The sequence below is a fragment of the Sebastes fasciatus genome, chromosome 8 (genome assembly GCF_043250625.1).
Source record: "Sebastes fasciatus isolate fSebFas1 chromosome 8, fSebFas1.pri, whole genome shotgun sequence".
In the NCBI taxonomy this organism is placed as follows: domain Eukaryota; kingdom Metazoa; phylum Chordata; class Actinopteri; order Perciformes; family Sebastidae; genus Sebastes; species Sebastes fasciatus.
Window position 1 is genome coordinate 12,953,823 of NC_133802.1, and position 17,333 is coordinate 12,971,155.

General features: G+C 41.3%; 1 protein-coding gene across 4 annotated transcripts; it reads left to right on the top strand.

Annotated features, from left to right (window-relative positions):
- The first annotated feature begins 539 nt into the window (after window positions 1-539).
- On the top strand, window positions 540-16,843 carry LOC141772502 (protein-serine O-palmitoleoyltransferase porcupine-like). 4 transcript variants are annotated; one of them, XM_074643527.1, is made up of 18 exons: window positions 631-826; window positions 993-1,080; window positions 2,578-2,737; window positions 2,876-2,959; window positions 7,471-7,846; window positions 9,342-9,484; window positions 9,579-9,771; window positions 9,917-9,960; window positions 10,111-10,292; window positions 10,421-10,551; window positions 12,073-12,093; window positions 12,485-12,610; window positions 12,696-12,796; window positions 12,933-13,009; window positions 13,120-13,183; window positions 13,391-13,476; window positions 15,102-15,212; window positions 15,543-16,843. In XM_074643527.1, the coding sequence occupies exons 6-18, from the start codon at window positions 9,349-9,351 to the stop codon at window positions 15,642-15,644; spliced, it is 1,374 nt and encodes a 457-aa protein (XP_074499628.1). In that variant the 5' UTR covers window positions 631-826; window positions 993-1,080; window positions 2,578-2,737; window positions 2,876-2,959; window positions 7,471-7,846; window positions 9,342-9,348; the 3' UTR covers window positions 15,645-16,843. The 4 variants fall into 4 exon arrangements, with proteins under 4 accessions (XP_074499625.1, XP_074499626.1, XP_074499628.1 ...); XM_074643526.1 differs by lacking the exons at window positions 631-826; window positions 993-1,080; window positions 2,578-2,737; window positions 2,876-2,959 and adding an exon at window positions 12,378-12,392 and having other exon boundaries at window positions 7,716-7,846; window positions 9,347-9,484; XM_074643524.1 differs by lacking the exons at window positions 7,471-7,846; window positions 9,342-9,484; window positions 9,579-9,771; ... (9 more) ...; window positions 15,102-15,212; window positions 15,543-16,843 and having other exon boundaries at window positions 540-851; window positions 2,876-4,360.
- Window positions 16,844-17,333: the final 490 nt, after the last annotated feature.

Genomic DNA, 17,333 nt, shown 5'->3' on the forward strand with positions numbered 1-17,333 from the left:
ATATTCTCAGAGCTAAGAAGTCTTGTGCAGTGCGTAGTGTGCGCGCATGCACGTGAGGTGGAGCGAGCTGAGTGAAGGCAAACAGGCAGGCAGAGGAGCAGAGGAGCAGAGACTCCGGCCCTGGAGACCAAAGCTACGGTCTCCCGACCGCAGCCAACACTGTTTAACAGACGGGCTTCACTAGATATAACTTTGCGGTTTTGGTGCTTCCGTGTAGTTTGTGTTGGAGTCTGAGTCTGAACAGTGTAGCCACACGCGAGCGCGCATGGGACACCGACCCGGATTGATTTATACGTGTAAGAAGTTACAAATAGTCCCTTTAAGTGATATATGTGCACACATACTAATCATAGGTCAAAACATCGCTAAATTTGGCTTAATTGTAAAAAGGCAGAGGTGGTAAAACGAAGAGCCGTTTGGGAGCCGAAAGATCCGGATCTTCTTCTTGATGAGCTGAAGCCAAATGATCCGGCTCACTAAAAAGAGCCCAAATTCCCATCACTAAAACATGAACCGTCCTGTAACCATGGTAACGAACCTAGTATGCATGAGGGTGCGCGCGCATCTTGGCAACGGAAGTTGAACATTGTTGTTGTCGTTAACTTCCTATAACCGAAGCTAATAAACAACAGAAGAAACAAACCAGAACACGTGTTATCACAGCAACATGTCGGCGTGCTGCGTGTCTGGCTGTAAAAACCGACAGTCCTCAACCCGCAAACTGAAGTTTTACCGTATACCGTTTCAGGCCAACCGGAGACGGTTATGGCTCACAGCGATCCAGAGAGAGACCGGCAGCACCGAGCCGCTCAGAGGAACCGCCCGGGTCTGTGGCGCGCATTTTAAGTCCAGTAAGATTAACCATGCTTTCATTTCACTACATGTTATAACAGATATAGTTAACTCATCTGTTAAGGGAGGTTTTGTGGAGGCTGTGACTTTAGCTCTGAAGTTGACTAAAACCCTCTTTGTGTTTGTTTATGTGTTTCTAGAGGAAGCGTCCACGGACAGTGAGAGTCCTGACTTTGTGCCTTCTGTGTTTACCTGCACTAAACAAAGCTCCAAGAAGAAAGGGAAATGGTGAGACATGTAAATGAATGTTTAGGTAGATAGCTGTAGTGAAGTTGTTGTAAGTTCCAGTTTGTGCCTCTCAGTGATACTGATCGCTAATGTGCTGGCTAGCAAACCAGCAACAACAAAACATGACAAAGTGTAACTCTACGCTTCTGTAATTTCACATTTTCCCCTTATGTGTTAATACCTAAGTCTTGCTCCTTGTCTTTTTGGTTGGGGAGGTAATTTGACTTCCACACAAATGCAAGGTTTTCATGTGGAACTGAAATGTTAATTGTATTTGTTTATTTGTTTTGCACAATTTAATACAACATAACAAAAAATAAATGAATAATATACAGTGCAGGAAGAGGCAAAAAAAACAAACACTGGGCTTATCTGAAGCCTCCACTTAGAGACAACATTAATATAAAGAAATAATATGACTACATAATAGTGATAACAAACAAGTAGGACAATATATATATATATATAATAACAACAATAACAATACAGTAAATATATAAAAAAAAGACAAGTGTGTGTGTGTTGCATGGAAGTGTATGGTTAGTGTTTGTGAGGAGGATATTGATTTAAATATCTATAAAGACTTCTTCAAACAACATTGATTGATTAGTCGCATCAATTCCAGTGCCAACATTGTATGGTTTCAGCTTCTCAAATTAGATGGTTTACTTCTTTTCTTCATTTATGATTATAAAATTTTATCTTTTTGGGGTTTTTTAACTGCTAGTCAGGCAAATCAAGCACTTTTAAAAATGTTGCCATAGGGAATTATAACAGTCATATTTCACAACAGGTTGATACAAAATTGATCAATGGATGATGACAGTTGTTAGTTGCAGCCCTATTTTCATGGTACATGCTTGTAGATGACATGTCATAAAGTAGAAATACCATGATTCTCAGTCATTTATCCACTACAATTTGAGGTTTTCTGCCATAAAAAATAAGTAAACATTGTTATTTATATGTCTTAACATTACATATGTGCCCCTGTAAACTGTTGATGGATGAACTTGCTGTTTATAGATAACTATGCAGTGCAGTACCTAATAGTGTTGTCACAATACTGGAATTTCTAACTTGGATGCAATACCTTGAAAAATATCGATATTCAATACCATTTTCGGCATAAAATGTTTGATTTTTATTAAAACATAAATAGCGGTGTGTGTGTGTGTGTGTCAACTCGCTGTAAGAGAAGAGAGAGCAGAGACTGCTGCTGGTACCCGTGTATCGCTACTGTGAAAAATGAATATTGAAATCGATATGTATCGATACTTAGATATTTTTGACAACATTAATACTTAATTGCTTCAACTTTTTAGTGCATTGAGCCTTGCTGCACTAATGTCTCTTGCACCACAATCTGTAAATGCTCACCACCTTTATTGCATTTGAAAAGTGCAAAGTTTTCCTACTCCACTTTGACGAGTAGATGTATGTGAGATGTTTATTGTGTATTCGGATCAAATAGTTTTCTCTTTTATTTTTTCAAAGGTCCTACGGTCGTAGAAAAAAGCAGCGTCGTACAGCCAATGTGGAAACAGAAGAAAAAACAACTCCACCTAGAGTTGATTCTCCTGTGGACCTCCAGTCCTCCAGTCCTGTTTTGATGGAGGAAAAAATGCAGACACGATCAACTCCATCAATGCCAAAGGTAGCAGCCACTAGTTGTTCTTTCTGCTTTTAAAAAGTCAGTATATCTAATTTTGTGTTTAAGTGTTTACGATTGTTGTTATTGTGTTTAGAAGGCATAATAGTTTACTTTGAGGTCTCTTCTGTGTGTGCTTCTTAGGAAGGAGAAACACTGACTGAAGAAGCTGAGACTGAAACTGAAACCGCAACAATCAAATCACAAACAACATCCAGCCCAAACAAGGTATCGCCATCATTTAAAGTACCAGCAGGCTTCACAGAACTACACAAAAGGACTCCCATTTTGCTCCTAAAACGTATATATGTACCAGGAGGGGGATATCAGTGTGAGCATTGCAATCAGAGCTTCACCAATGTATCGCAGCTTTTAAAACACAAACGGCTGCATGAAGAAGAAAGCTGCTCAATCTGTGAAATGTGTGGAAAGATTTTCACAAGTCAGGATGACCTCACTGAGCACCAGTGTGTCCATGAGCCTTCCTTTCCGTGCAACATGTGCGATCGATCTTTCACTACGAGTCATAACCTCAAGCGTCACAAACTGCTGCACGTCAAAGATGGCAGGAAGTGCCACACGTGTGGCGTACTGTTCTGTCAACGTCATAACCATGTTTTATTCCTGCCGTTGGCCGAAACTGTAACAGAGTATGAAGAGGAGGATTCCACCACCTTTGAGCGTCAGTTATACAATAATGTGATGCCAGAAAACCATCAGCCGGAGAAGCCTGAGCCGAGTCAGGCTGCTGACCTGGATGATGATGCTCCGAGCAACATGGCTGTTTCGCCGCTACCCCCAAAGCCTGGTCCTTTATCTGACCTGGATGATGATGCTCCGAGCAACATGGCTGTTTCGCCGCTACCCCCAAAGCCTGGTCCTTTATCTGACCTGGATGATGATGCTCCGAGCAACATGGCTGTTTCGCCGCTACCCCCAAAGCCTGGTCCTTTATCTGACCTGGATGATGATGCTCCGAGCAACATGGCTGTTTCGCCGCTACCCCCAAAGCCTGGTCCTTTATCTGACCTGGATGATGATGCTCCGAGCAACATGGCTGTTTCGCCGCTACCCCCAAAGCCTGGACCTTTATCTAAGACCCATAAGTCCCCGTCTCCAGTCTCATATACAAGGATCTCATCAGAATTCCCTGAACCGGTGTATCTAGAACCTCCCCCTTTGTCACATCTACCTCCGCCAGTAACCAGGATCTTAAGCGACCCCTTGCCCGACTATCCCGTTCAGCCCCTTCCCCCCCAGCATCTAGAACTCCCACCCTCACTAAAGCTATTCTCACCACAGTACCTCACCTCAGCGTTTCTTGAGGTTAAGAGAAATTATGAATATATTTTAAGCAAACCAATAAAGGTTGAGAAGAAAATTGTGAAGGAGGAACAATGCGAGCTGCCTCTGATTCCTCCAGATGAGCGAAGCGTTGAGCATGTCAAAAAGGAAAGAACTGCTTACGACCTGGAGATTAAGCTCTGATTTAAACGGTGGGGGGGGGGAGGAATGTATCACTTTAAAAAAAAAAAAACTGAATGAATCATTTACTTTGTTTCACTACAATTTATCCTTAAGTTGTCAAACTGGCCCGTTTGTCTTGGCCGTAATGTTTCACATTTCCCTACTACTTATACCATGACTTCGTATCATAAAGCTAATAGCAGATGCTACACCAATCTATGCACCAATCCGACACCATAACTTACTAACCCGCAAAGAAATACACTTGTTTAACTGGAAATCAGTTATTCTTCGCCGCTCCAAAACAGTAGCCTTCACTGTGGTGTTGCCCTGGATTTATCATGACTTCCACTGGCAACTACTGTTTTAGAGCAGCGAAGAAGAACTGATTGCAGGTAGTTTGTCACGTGACGATAGCACAGTGCGATACTAGTGGAGAGTGTAACGTTAATGGTAGTCAGAGCGAGGAAAACATAGTAGTGTAGTAAACAGCTGTTAAATAATACGAATATTATCTATATATTTTTGTTATCACTCCGGTATCGGATCAGTACCGCAAGTTCAGGTATCAGAATCGATAAGAAAAAAAATTATCGGAACATCTCTAGCAGATACTACAGCTAAAACATGAGCTCATTTGAGCTTGTTTTTTGCCAGTAAGCCACACTTTTGTGTATGGCATGAAGTGGTCACGTTTTGTTCAGTGTTTCTATGATATACTGTATGTGTACTGTGAATGTATTGCTGCTAGTTTCTCTTCAACATCTATTTTCTTTGGCAGTTGGGCCTAATCTGGTTCAGCACATTGATATATTTGAACGTCTGAACTCATAATGCTGCTATTTTATTTAGTTCTTAAGAGTCTATTTTAGTTTTTCCACTGTTGTTGGTAAATAACACTGTCCTGTATGTAAAAAGAATCTGTACCTGACCTGGATTGCAAAACTGTGTACCAGGTCGCATTTGGACTGTAGGCTATGTTCTGTATTTAGCAGTCTGTAGGGTAATAACCAGTTTAGTCTGAGCAAATGCACATTATATATTGTTAAGACATATTATCTAGCATCATATCTGACAAGAATTCTCAATGAATTCAGTTTCCCCATCTACCTCAGCCACTGGGAAATAGAAAGTTTATAGAAATGTGTTTGAACATGAAGCTAAATTTTTCCCCACACTGTAGCAATTCCAGTATTTAGGACACACACAGTTTTGAGTTGGCTTGTGTGTACCAATATCTGGAGGTGGCAGAAAGCAGGGAGGTGTTACCTACCTTTCAGAGACTTGTTTTTTCCCATAACAGCACCTAACCTGCTAAACTGTAAGTGAGAGAGACACTGCTTCCCTACCTGCTGCAGGACTGCTGTTCTGTAGCTGACACTGAAGTTAAACATATTGCCTTATATTCACTTTACTGTGGATGCAACACACTCTCTCACTCTGAAGCTACAGGTTTTAAAACGGTCGTTAACTTTTCAGCTTGCTGGTAATCTTGTTTTTTGTGTATTTAATCAACTTTATATTTGTTTCAGTCACTAAAGTCAATGGATGACTATTTTATAACAATAAATGTTTTCTTCGCCTCATGCCGTGACAAGCACTGTCATTTTGGCCTTATTATACTGACATTAAAACTCAAATAACATCCAAACTACACTATGTCCATATGAGGCCTTGTCTCACTTGGACACATGAACAAGAGATGAAAAAAATAAACTGTCTAAACTGAAATATCTGTCTGTACTTAACCATATATGCAGAAATAAAATGACCATAATACTATGTTTGCTGGACTTGTCTTCAGATTTGTCCTTGTGGTGGCACTAGAGAGAATGTTAAATTGACCCCAAACTGTCGGGCTGCTTGTCTCGGCTTCGCCTTCTTTATCAGTGTGTCATAGTGCATTAAAACGGCCAGCTTGTTCTGTGAGCTGCGATACAATCCCATTGCAGGAAAAAAGCCCACAGTACAATAACTATAAGGTGCCTTCACGCCTTCATTCGTTGGGCCTTTTTGTCACTACACAGTATTTGCTTGTGGTTCCCAAAGGATACTTTTATTTCAACTTCTATAGCATGCTTTAGAAGTTACACAAAATGAGACTGCTGCTCAATAGTACAACTTACTTGTAACCAATGTATTTAGTAAAAGGCTTATTTGTTTGCACCATAGACTGTGTATGTGGTTTGCACAGGTCATAATGACTATTTTAAAGTGAAGAAGAAAAAAAACTTGAACAGTGGTAATGTGGCATTCACTGCCACAGCACTCCTTGTACCACTTTCTAATAAGATGCCCTTTATCAAGTTGTTGTTTATAAGTTGTAATTAAATGTTCCTTGACTGAAATAATTTTCCACATTGGTCTCCGTGACATATACGTAAATTATATATGTAACTGTAAATGACATATAACGTCTGAATTATACTAGGGATGCACCAATCAGACTTTTTCAGTCCCGATATCGATACCTGGGCTTTGGGTCGACACCCAGTACTGATCCGATACCAGTGTATTAATAAAAGTGACTGGGATCATTCTTTTATGTGTAAGAAAACATCAGGCCTTACTTAAAAAATGCTTTCTTAACTTTGTAAAACAACATGTAACCAGTAAATACATGGATATGCATTTATTTAATTGTAATTTATTATTAAAATAATGAATTGTACACCAGCAACTTGGTAAAAAATATTCAAAATCAACAAAAAATTACAATTCAAGTGTAAACCTTTTTAATGCAGCAACAAATTGGTCAAAACCTAAACAGGAATTTAAATTCCAGTATATAATGTATGTAGTATATAAACATAGAACTGAATTGAATCGATCTGCCCATTGTCACCGATATCCGATCCAGCTGTTTGAGTCAGTATCTGCTCGGTATCCGATCCGGTATCGGTGCATTCCTACATTATACCCATTGATGATGATATGCAAAATTACAGTAACTAACTGTAAAAATGTTTTTTACGCCAGGTTTTCCTGGATTTATTTGGTATTTTGTGGTATTTAACTGTGAAAATGACAGCAACGGCTAACTGTCACATTGCTACGGAACAATATTTGCTTAGTCTCATTGATTTTTCTGCAGCTCTACATTTCATCCTGAAGTCATATAAACTTTCAATATCACTTTAAAATATAAATTTCTGTTATTTGGCTAAACAATGTTCCCAAAAGAAAAGAAAAAGTAGGTTAAGTGTATATTGATTTTATTAGTCATACCCACAGTTCATCCCTCCAAAACCCTCTTGTACCACATCTCCCAGCCAGATGCGAGCTCCCTGTCTCACGTCTCCTTCCATCTGCACGCTGTACACATCCTATTGGTCAGACGGCACCGGGTGTTGATGGGCGGTGATTCTGATTGGCTGTCTCGGCTGTCGCTCAAAGCCGACGACAGCAACGATTGGCGGACGTCTCCCGGACCTCCGCAGCCGATTGGTTGATACGTCTCCGCCTGGCTGCCTAGGTGACAGGCCGAGTGGTGCTGATGCTGTGACAATGGGAGTCATCCAGATAAGCATCATCTGGACCGAGTGTGCTTAAAAACACAAGCGGCAGCACACAACGCGTTAACTAAAGGGAAAGGAAAGCAGCTGGGTAGAAACACGAGGAGGAAGCTCCAGCTGCTGCTCCGACAGGGTAAGTTAACCCCTGGAAAACAAAGTGACATGCCTGGGGCGTCCAGTTAGCTGTGCTTGACGTGGGGGGCTGGGGAGCTGCTCTTAAGTACGGTTGGTAGCAAAACTGCAAAGGCTAGGTGAAGCAAAGGTTAGCAACCTTTACAAGCTATAATAGATGCTTTGCTTTCTGGCAGCATCTGGACATACTGTGCTGTTAGTGCAGCGGTTGTAGGAATGCAGCTGTGAGTCAACTCATCACATTGGTCGACTGCATTGCGGAGAGAGCATGCCTTACAGAATAGCTACTATTCATCATACTGCCCTTGCAAATAAGTCTTCCAACACACCAAATACAGCACTGAATAATTCAGCATGTTATTGTGCATGTTGAGATTTCCAGTTTGATGTATTTGTTACACCATTAAAATGTGAATTAATATATGTTTAGATACCAAAAATAGCATATATATGTCTAGGAAACTTTGACATCTATGGCATGGATTTGCACAGATTTGTAGTGAGGTGCTGTGCATGCTGGGATTTGAAGTTTTTTAAAGCTGCAGTGGGTAGAAATGGAGCAAATATGATTAAAAAGTTATTAATTAAAAGTTATTAATTTTTCTTATTGGAAATCAATTGGCGGCATGGTACGGTGACAGATATTGTCCAGAAACCCTCACAGGTACTGCATTTGGCATAGAAAATGTTCTCAGGTCATGACGTGGCGACCTCAAGCCCGGCAGGCGTCGTTTAATTAATTTAACCAAATTTATTTTTTATAAAACGTAAAACGTAATCTGAAAGAAATCTTGTGCCTCTGGTGTCCTCTGGTGCTCCTAATGGCATCTGCAAGATTTCACAGACCAGAGGAAAACAACCAATCAGAGCCAAAGCTAGAGCCTTGCCGTCTCTGAGCAGCTATCATCACTCGCGAACTCCGCTCAAACGGTCAAATTAGGCAGCGTTGATCAAATATGAATCAATATTCTGTTACTGTAATGCCTATTTTTGGCCTCAAATGTTATCAGAAACATCTTGTAGTGTACTGTTTAGCTGTAAATTGAGAATGTTTGTGACCCGGCAGCCACGTTGAGATCTGTTGAGGAAATACCAAGCACCGCCCACCAGCCGGAGCACAGCCAATTGGAACGCTCTGTCTCTCTGAAATGACCTTTTATTGACCAAAGTCTTCCATCACAGGCTAGATTTTCTAAAGCCTGAAAACAGAGCCATGCTGAAAGGTTATTATGCAATTTTTGCCCAATGATGCCAAAACATTCTGCCTACTGCAACTTTAAATGGTGTGTGTGTGTGTGTCTGTTGACAGTGAGTGAGTGGTTTAGTGGGCAGTCTATGCTCGCCTGCAGGTTTGCATACGTGAGCTTAAGTTACGTGCAGTACACATACAGTGTTGTTTTGGTGCATTATAGCCATACAGATACAGTATATGCTCACAGTGGTGATACAGAAACCATTTTTGCTGCTGAAAAATGGCCACCCTCTGCTTTTTTAAGTCTAGCGATGGGAGCGTTCAGCCGGCAGAAGTTTTTCCAGGAGCTTGCTCATGGCTGCCTGCTGCCGACAGCTCAGCAGGGCCTGGAGCAAGTATGGCAGCTGCTGGTTATCTGCCTGCTGTGTCGGCTTCTCTGGATGTTGGGTGAGTATGCAGTTATTTTGTACCCACTCAGTCTTACTCACCTTTTAGCTTGCGTCACCATAATCACCTCCTCTTGTTTATCTCACTACGTCAGGCCTTCCTGCTTTTGTGAAACACCTGGGCACAGTAGCAGGAGGTTTCTACACCCTCTACCTGTTCTTTGAGCTTCACATGATCTGGGTGGTCCTCCTCAGCCTTCTCTGCTACCTCTTCCTCTTCCTGTGCCGCCACTCCACCATCCGAGGCACCTTCCTCTCCATCACTGTGCTCATCTACCTGCTGCTGGGGTAAGAGAGAGTCCTCCCTCTGACACCTGACAGCTCGGCTCAGCAGCACACATCAAGTCTGTGTTTGAAGTGTGCAAAGTCAGCGTTGCAGTGAAGTTTAATTTGACATAAAAAAACTGAAGCTATTCTTATCTGATTTGATCAGAGAGCTGCACATGATGGACACCACCAACTGGCACAAGATGAGAGGTAGGTCAGGGATGTTTTTCTGTAGGCAGCAACATTTGACACATTTGTGATGGATGAAAGCGTGTGATTGTTCTAGTTTTACCTTCATATTCAGCATTGATAATGGTTTAAAGTTGGAATCTAGTGACTCTTTAAGTTGCCGTTGTCCAGGTTCACAGATGGTGGTCGCCATGAAAGCCATCTCTCTGGCCTTCGATCTGGACAGAGGTGTCGTGACCAGCGTGCCGTCACCCATCGAGTTCATGGGCTATATTTACTTTGTGGGCACAGTCATCTTTGGTCCCTGGATCAGCTTCAACAGCTACAAAGACGCTTTGGAAGGACATAAGCTGGTAAGTGTGATACAGTGTCTCTTAAGAATAGAAGAGGGTGGAAGGGTGGGGGGGGGGATTATTCAAAAGATTTATCCTGAGACGAGCTGCTTTAACTGTTCAAATCTTTGGTTCTTTCATCTCCTAAGAGCTTTTCGTGGCTTTCAAAAGTGTCTGTTAGCTGGGTGAAGAGCCAGGTCTGCCTTGTTGTTTCCAACTGCGTGGCACCCTACCTCTTCCCTTATTTCATACCGGTCTACGGAGACAAGCTACTACGAGGGTGAGTAGAGATAGACAAATCAAAATCCCTGTTTATTCTCTGGCTCGGATTGCTTACGACTTAAAGGACCAGTGTGTAACAATTAGGTGGATATATTGGCAGAAATGTAATATAATATTAATAAGTATGTTTTCTTTAGTGTATAATCACCTGAAATTAAGAGTTGTTGTGTTTTCGTTACCGTAGAATGAGCGGGTTCTCTTCATTGAGCCGTTGGTCGAATACTGTTTCCCTACCGATATGTGTTTCCCCCTACCTAAACCTGAACCAACCCTTATCCCTAACCCTGTCATTTTAACAGGAGGGAAATAGGGCTGTCGCAATAACCACAATATTGCAATACCGCGTTATTGACAAGCCAACTGCAGAGGATGACAAGCAACCGGCACAACCGCCGTGTTCACGTTTTTCTGTTTTGAATTCTTTGTAGTCGAGCGTCTATTCTGCGCTGAGCGCTGCACGTTTGGTGTTTTTTTTTCTGGTCGCCAAGGGTTGAAAAAGTTCAACTTTGGGTAAAACGCTGCGCTTGTCACTGTCACCTCCTACATGTACGAGTGCTTAACAACAACAATGGAGGAGAAATTAGTACGCATCCTCTCTCCCTACGTGCTTCAGACTTCCCTTCATCTGGAGCAAGTACTCTACTTTGTGCTGACATTTTTACTTCTGTGGATATTCCGTATCATAGCAACCAGACGCAACCAAAGCGCCTCAGCTGAAAAAAACACAGTGCCTCATTGCCCTTCGGTGTTCTGCATTTAACAAAAAAACAAGTATTTCAGTTTTAACTGTTGTCTTTGTCATTTACAAAGCAACAATATACCTAATAATATCCGAACAATCAAGTTTATTTATATAGCAAAAAAAGTAATTTGCAAAAGAAATTGCAATAATACCGCATACTGCGCTGTTGAGCCAATTATTATTATTGCAGGGTAAATTCCTTCACCGCGACAGCCCTAGAGGGAAAAAACTAATCAAAGGGATAACAGACTTCAACATAACACCGGCCGCCATGTTTCTACATTAGCCCAGAACGGACAAACCACTGTGTTAACTTTTCCTGCTTGGACTGGAGTTGATAACTTTAGTCGCTCCAGTGTTAACCTCCGTCACTTGGCTCAGCCGTCGGGAAACAAGACACAGGAAACCTCGGTTGGTCTTGAGGAGCTACAGCATTTATTTCTGCACAAACTGCAACTTCTACTTTACATTCACTTGATATTCTCAGAGCTAAATTAACTTTGTCTTCTGCTCCACTAGCTCACTTGTTCACTCACACACATTCGCCGCTCCTCTCTCTCTCTCTTGTTTCACCACTCACTTCCCACGTACTCCAAATGACCTACTCTTAAAACAGCTCAAGATAGGGCCATTTGCGTTTTCACATCGGCCACCGTAATCCTTCTACACGCTTGGCACACGGGAGATGTTGCAATCTGCAACCTCACTGCTAGATGCCGCCAGATGTTACACACTGTACCTTTAATTCTTTTCTTCTATTACCTGCTTTGTTTACAGCAAAAAGAGGAGGAAGATCAGGTAATTAACTGTCCACCTCAGTGATTCGGATACTCAACATTGTAGGCATGCCTTCTACATATTTTGTATTCCTTAATGCATGCTTGTTTTTCTTGTTTACCATTTGTGCAACACTTTTACCTGCACGCATGTATCCACATCATTACCCCCTCTCGGTGCAGCCTGATGTGCACCACAACTGTTTCACCGTCTTGAAAAAACGCGGTGAGACGTAGATTGTCACATGGCAAGTCAATAACTTGTCACTAACATTCACCTTCTCTCTTTATTCTGTTGCTTCTCAGAGGTACACCGGCAAAGTATGTATTTTAGTGTTGTGTAATGATTAATTAGGTTAACCTGAAATTGGCATGCAATATTCATCTACTTCTTCCTCTTTTATTGTCATCAGGTGGTTGCTGGCGTATGAGAACACAATGTCTTTCCACTTCAGCAATTATTTTGTTGGTTATTTGAGCGAGACGACCACAACTCTGGCTGGAGCAGGCTTCACGGAAGAGAAAGACAACCTCAAATGGTCAGAATTGCATGTGCGGCATTAACAAAGTGTATGTTGTCTTTATTCACATTATAAAACATCCCTTTACCTTGTTGTTTTGCAGGGATATGACCGTATCCAAGCCACTGAGTATAGAGTTTCCCCGGTCGATGGTGGAGGTGGTGACGTCGTGGAATCTGCCCATGTCTCGCTTTCTGCACACCTGTGAGTTATAATGTTGGCAGTGATTGCTTGATGGCAGCAGCTGTTTTTTTTTCGCTTTTCATTCTCATTATGAGCGGCATGGTAATGGCTCATTTAAACAGACGCTCTCAAGCAAGCTGATGCTCTCGTCTCACAGATGTTTTTAAGAGTGCTCTCAAATTCGGGACATTCTCCGCCGTCATGGTGACGTATACGGCCAGCGCCCTTCTGCATGTGAGTACAACGTGGGCATCTTACATAAGCAATTATACCTCTGTAGGCTGCTGTTGTGTGTCTGTGTTCAACAAGTGGATTGTTTAGACTCTACCTCTTGTGTCTGGCAGGGTTTGAGTTTTCATCTGGGTGCAGTGCTCATATCTCTCGGGTTCATCACGTACATTGAGCATGGTGAGCGTCTGCCTAATGTTGTCTCTTTTCCACATTAGAACCTTTCCATTTACAGAAGGTGCTTAGCTTTGCAGTAATGGTTAATTGCACCCGCTATTACACACTGTTTCTGTTTCACTGCAGTGCTGGTAATTTACCTCTTATGGCTAAAAAGGAGCTCTTCGTCTGGCCTCCTTTTAATGCTTTGGTCTCGTTTTTGTGTTTCAGTGTTGCGGAAAAGGCTTGCAGCCATTTTTAATGCCTGTATACTGTCAAAGAAGTGTCAGCCAAACTGCACTCACCGGAACAAAAAGGTAATATGCACATTTCTCTTCCTTTTCAGGGAAAGGGGGTCCTTTGTTACTGGTCATTTAAGATTAGCAGTGGGCTCTTCAGAAAGTTTTATTTAAAGGAACAGTGTGTAACATTTCGAGGGATCTATTAGCAGAAATGGAATATAATATTCATAACTATGTTTTAATTTGTGTATAATCACCTCAAACTAAGAATCGCTGTGTTTTCGTTAGTTTAGAATGAGCCCTTCATATCTACATAGGGAGCTTGTCCTCTTCACGGAGTCCGCAACGTTGCTCCGCCATGTTTCTACAGTAGCCCAGAACGGACAAACCAAACACTGACTCTAGAGAGAGCCTTTCACATTTTTACATTACCTGAAGGCCACCGTAGTTCTCCGCTTGTAAAACGGTGGTAACGTGAGCCGCAGAGTGCAAAACCGTGGTACCGCCAGTTAAGCTATGCTAACAGTCTCCTGGCTCTAGCTTCACATTTAGAGTAGCGTAGAGAAGAAAGCGAATAAAATGTCAAACTATTCCTTTGAGGGGAAAAAATTGAGCTCTAAATGTAACCTATACTCTTTTTTTTTTACAGTAGCATGTTTTTTTGTGTTTCTTATTTTTAATTTTTGTTTAGTTATATTTAATCGTAGGGTTTCTATGTTTTTATTTATTTGTTTACTACATGTTCAATTGATGTTTTATGCTGCACAAATATACATCTCTATTCCTACCACAGGCCTGTGGTGTTTTGTGCATGTTTTGCACATATCCTGATTTTCTTCCAACTATTTTAATTTGTGCAAATGGCCATTGCTCTGGCATTGCTGGCACTTCCTCTCAGAGCAGGAGGTGCTCAAAGGGGGCCTACCTAGCAGATCTTCTGGCCTAGTTAGCATTCACAAAAAAATGGGTTCTCTATTTTTACTCTGCATATACTTAAAAATATGAAAACTAAGCCCCTTATAATTTTTCCCCTTTGTTTTCACCTGTAATAATAATAATAATACACTCCCTCAGCATGCAATTCATATTAGAAAAAACATAAGAAATAGTCTAATCATCAAAAAGATATACCTAATGTATTACTAAAGTACTGTGTACATCGGGTTTCAATGCCAGAAGAAAAGCACAACTGCGGCAGTTAAAATACAGCAGCCCTCGTGGTCTGCCGTGCTGCCGTCAGTTGATATATTTCGGGAGTTTACTGGCGAGGTGCCCAGCAAAAATCCCTTATGTTATATTGGTTACACAGATCAATTGCGGCGGGGGGGGATAATGATTTATGCCAAGGAAATGCAGCCTGCATGGGCTGCAACATATACTGCTGATTGTTCCATCAATTTAGGCAATGATACATTAAAGTCCCAGGAAATGTGGTTTCAAATGATTTCTCCATAACATTAGATATTCATGAGCAACAATCAACTACTTCTACTTTTGGTAGAAGAAGTTATTATTTTTTTAGGCGTTTAACAGTCAAACAGTTAGCTATTCTTCTTTATCACGACTGTGTGAGAAGCTGATTGAGAGAATAGGACCTTTTTAGAGAAAAACCCACATACAACAATGAAAAATATATGGATCAAAGTGTCTGAAATATTGATTTTAAGTCCTTTGTTCTTACATTGTTTCTCCCCCTATAGAAGCTATGGGTGTATATGATTAACATTGCATTCAGCGCATTGGCAATCCTCCACCTGACGTACCTGGGCTCTGTGTTCAGCTCCAGCGTGGACTACATGGAGGAGGATGAGGTGAGGTCAAAAACACGATTAGAGGAATGTATGCAACTTTATTAATACACCCTGCACTCATAAAGTGTACAGCACACTATGTGACTTATGAACATGTGAAGCGCTGTATAGGAATGTAACCATAGCTGTGGTATTTATAGTTCAAAGGAGAGAAATGTACTGCTGCATAATCATTTATAGTGGTTTTAGATTCTGTTCATAAAGTAAGAAGATATTAATGATGAATCACATTTTTTTGTAAAAATGTTTTAATGAAAGGTATAAATAAGTAAAGGTTTGTGTATATGCATTGTCCCATTGAGCTTACATAGTGTGTGCTGCCCCCTACAGGACGATATAACACATCATACCATTCAGAAGTGGTCAGAGCTGAGCTGGACGAGCCACTGGCTCACATTTGGATGCTGGATATTGTACCGCCTCATCCTCTAATAATAAGAGACGGAGAAAGTGAAGCAATAATGAGAGATGTAAGGCTGGTTCTCCACTTCTGCACTGTGACTTTATTCTGCATCAGACCGAAGAGAACCGAATCAACCTGTATACGACAATAAACCAACGAGTAGTGTTGGGGTTGCGCCGCATGTGTGCTGGGTAATCTATTAATCTCACCTGCTGGGGACTAGTTTTGATATCCATGAAATGATAGCCCGCTCCTTCCTCCCCCTTCCCTTCCGTATCGCATCCTTTTTATCTGAGCCGCAGTTGTCAAGCCCTCATGTTGTGACAGCAGTTACCGATGTCTCACTGTGAGTCGCAATCAATACCTATCAGCATGGTGGAGATCGGCTGCTCCTCTCTGTGGACACACGATAGAGCCCATTATCTAGGTTTCAGCGTCGACTGCAGCAGATGTCCTCCAGATGTGGTTTCCCCCCTCGCCACACGTGTTTTTACAATCGTATTTTGAGGTTTGAAGGATAAGGCTGGTGATATTCTATGGTTTATTGTCTTATTTTGAACAAATCCCATAAAAAGAAAAAAACAATATGTCAGTAAGCCCATCTCTGAATACTTTATCACTGTAGCTCTCAACCCTTTCTATATGTGTACATTTTTAGGCTGAATGTCTTTCTTAAGCACATGGGCACTGTAGTTTTTAGCAAACGTTTCTCAGAAAGAGTAAATTTGTAGGGAACTATTTTCAGCAGCAGATTAATACACATTTCATGCTATACTCAGTAGAGGGTGACACAAGAGTGGATTTTGACTCCTGTCCCATCCCTTACCTGTATTTATTCATATTAGACCTGCATATTTATATATAAAAACTAGGGCTGTTAAAGTTAACGTGATAATAACGCCATAACGCTAATTAGTTTTAACGCCACCAATTTCTTTAACGCATTAAAAAGTTTTAATGAAACTAAAAAAACCTAAGGACTCCATCAGGACCAACCATGTCATACTAGCTTGTTGCAAAGGAAGTTTAATAACGCTCCAAACTTATGCTAAATTTTGGCGAGGAAAAACTGGTATGTCCATTTTCAAAGGGGTCCCTTGACCTTTGACCTCAACATATGTGAATGAAACTGGGTTCTCTGGGTACCCACGAGTCTCCCTTTTACAGACATGCCCACTTTATGATAATCACATGCAGTTTGGGGCAAGTTATAGTCACGTCAGCACACTGACACACTGACAGCTGTTGTTGCCTGTTGGGCTTGAGTTTGCCATGTTAAGTTAATAATTTGAGCGTATTGTTTATGCTAAATGCTGATAAATTAATTCTAAATTCCCGTCCCAGTCACGTGATGAATAGAGAAAGTACCCACGTTCACTGCAATGAAGGAGCATGTCACTCAGTGTAACAGTGTGGCTCACTGATACATTTTGGACAACAATGGAGGTCAATGACAAAGAAGCTACATTAGGCTTTGGCTACAGAGTCAACACTAATTAATAGATGGTTTTGGTCTTTTAATGGGATGAGTTGGCAACAGGAAAAATATAGAACATCAGCAGACTTATCCTTCAACAGAGCTTGTCTCTTGAGCATGTGTTAGACAACAAAGAGTTCACTTTTGAATGAAAAAAGAGCACAGTTTATGAGCAGCACTTATAATGTATAATGATTTCCCCTTTTGTGAATTTTAGATGAAGAAAATTAATCAGTAAGAC

Excerpts from the sequence above, each read along its gene's own strand:
- LOC141772502 (XM_074643524.1), top strand. The coding sequence starts at position 668 with ATGTCGGCGTGCTGCGTGTCTGGCTGTAAAAACCGACAGTCCTCAACC. Across the intron at positions 852-992 it reads TGGCGCGCATTTTAAGTCCA|AGGAAGCGTCCACGGACAGT; the intron begins GTAAGATTAACC and ends ATGTGTTTCTAG. Across the intron at positions 1,081-2,577 it reads TCCAAGAAGAAAGGGAAATG|GTCCTACGGTCGTAGAAAAA; the intron begins GTGAGACATGTA and ends ATTTTTTCAAAG.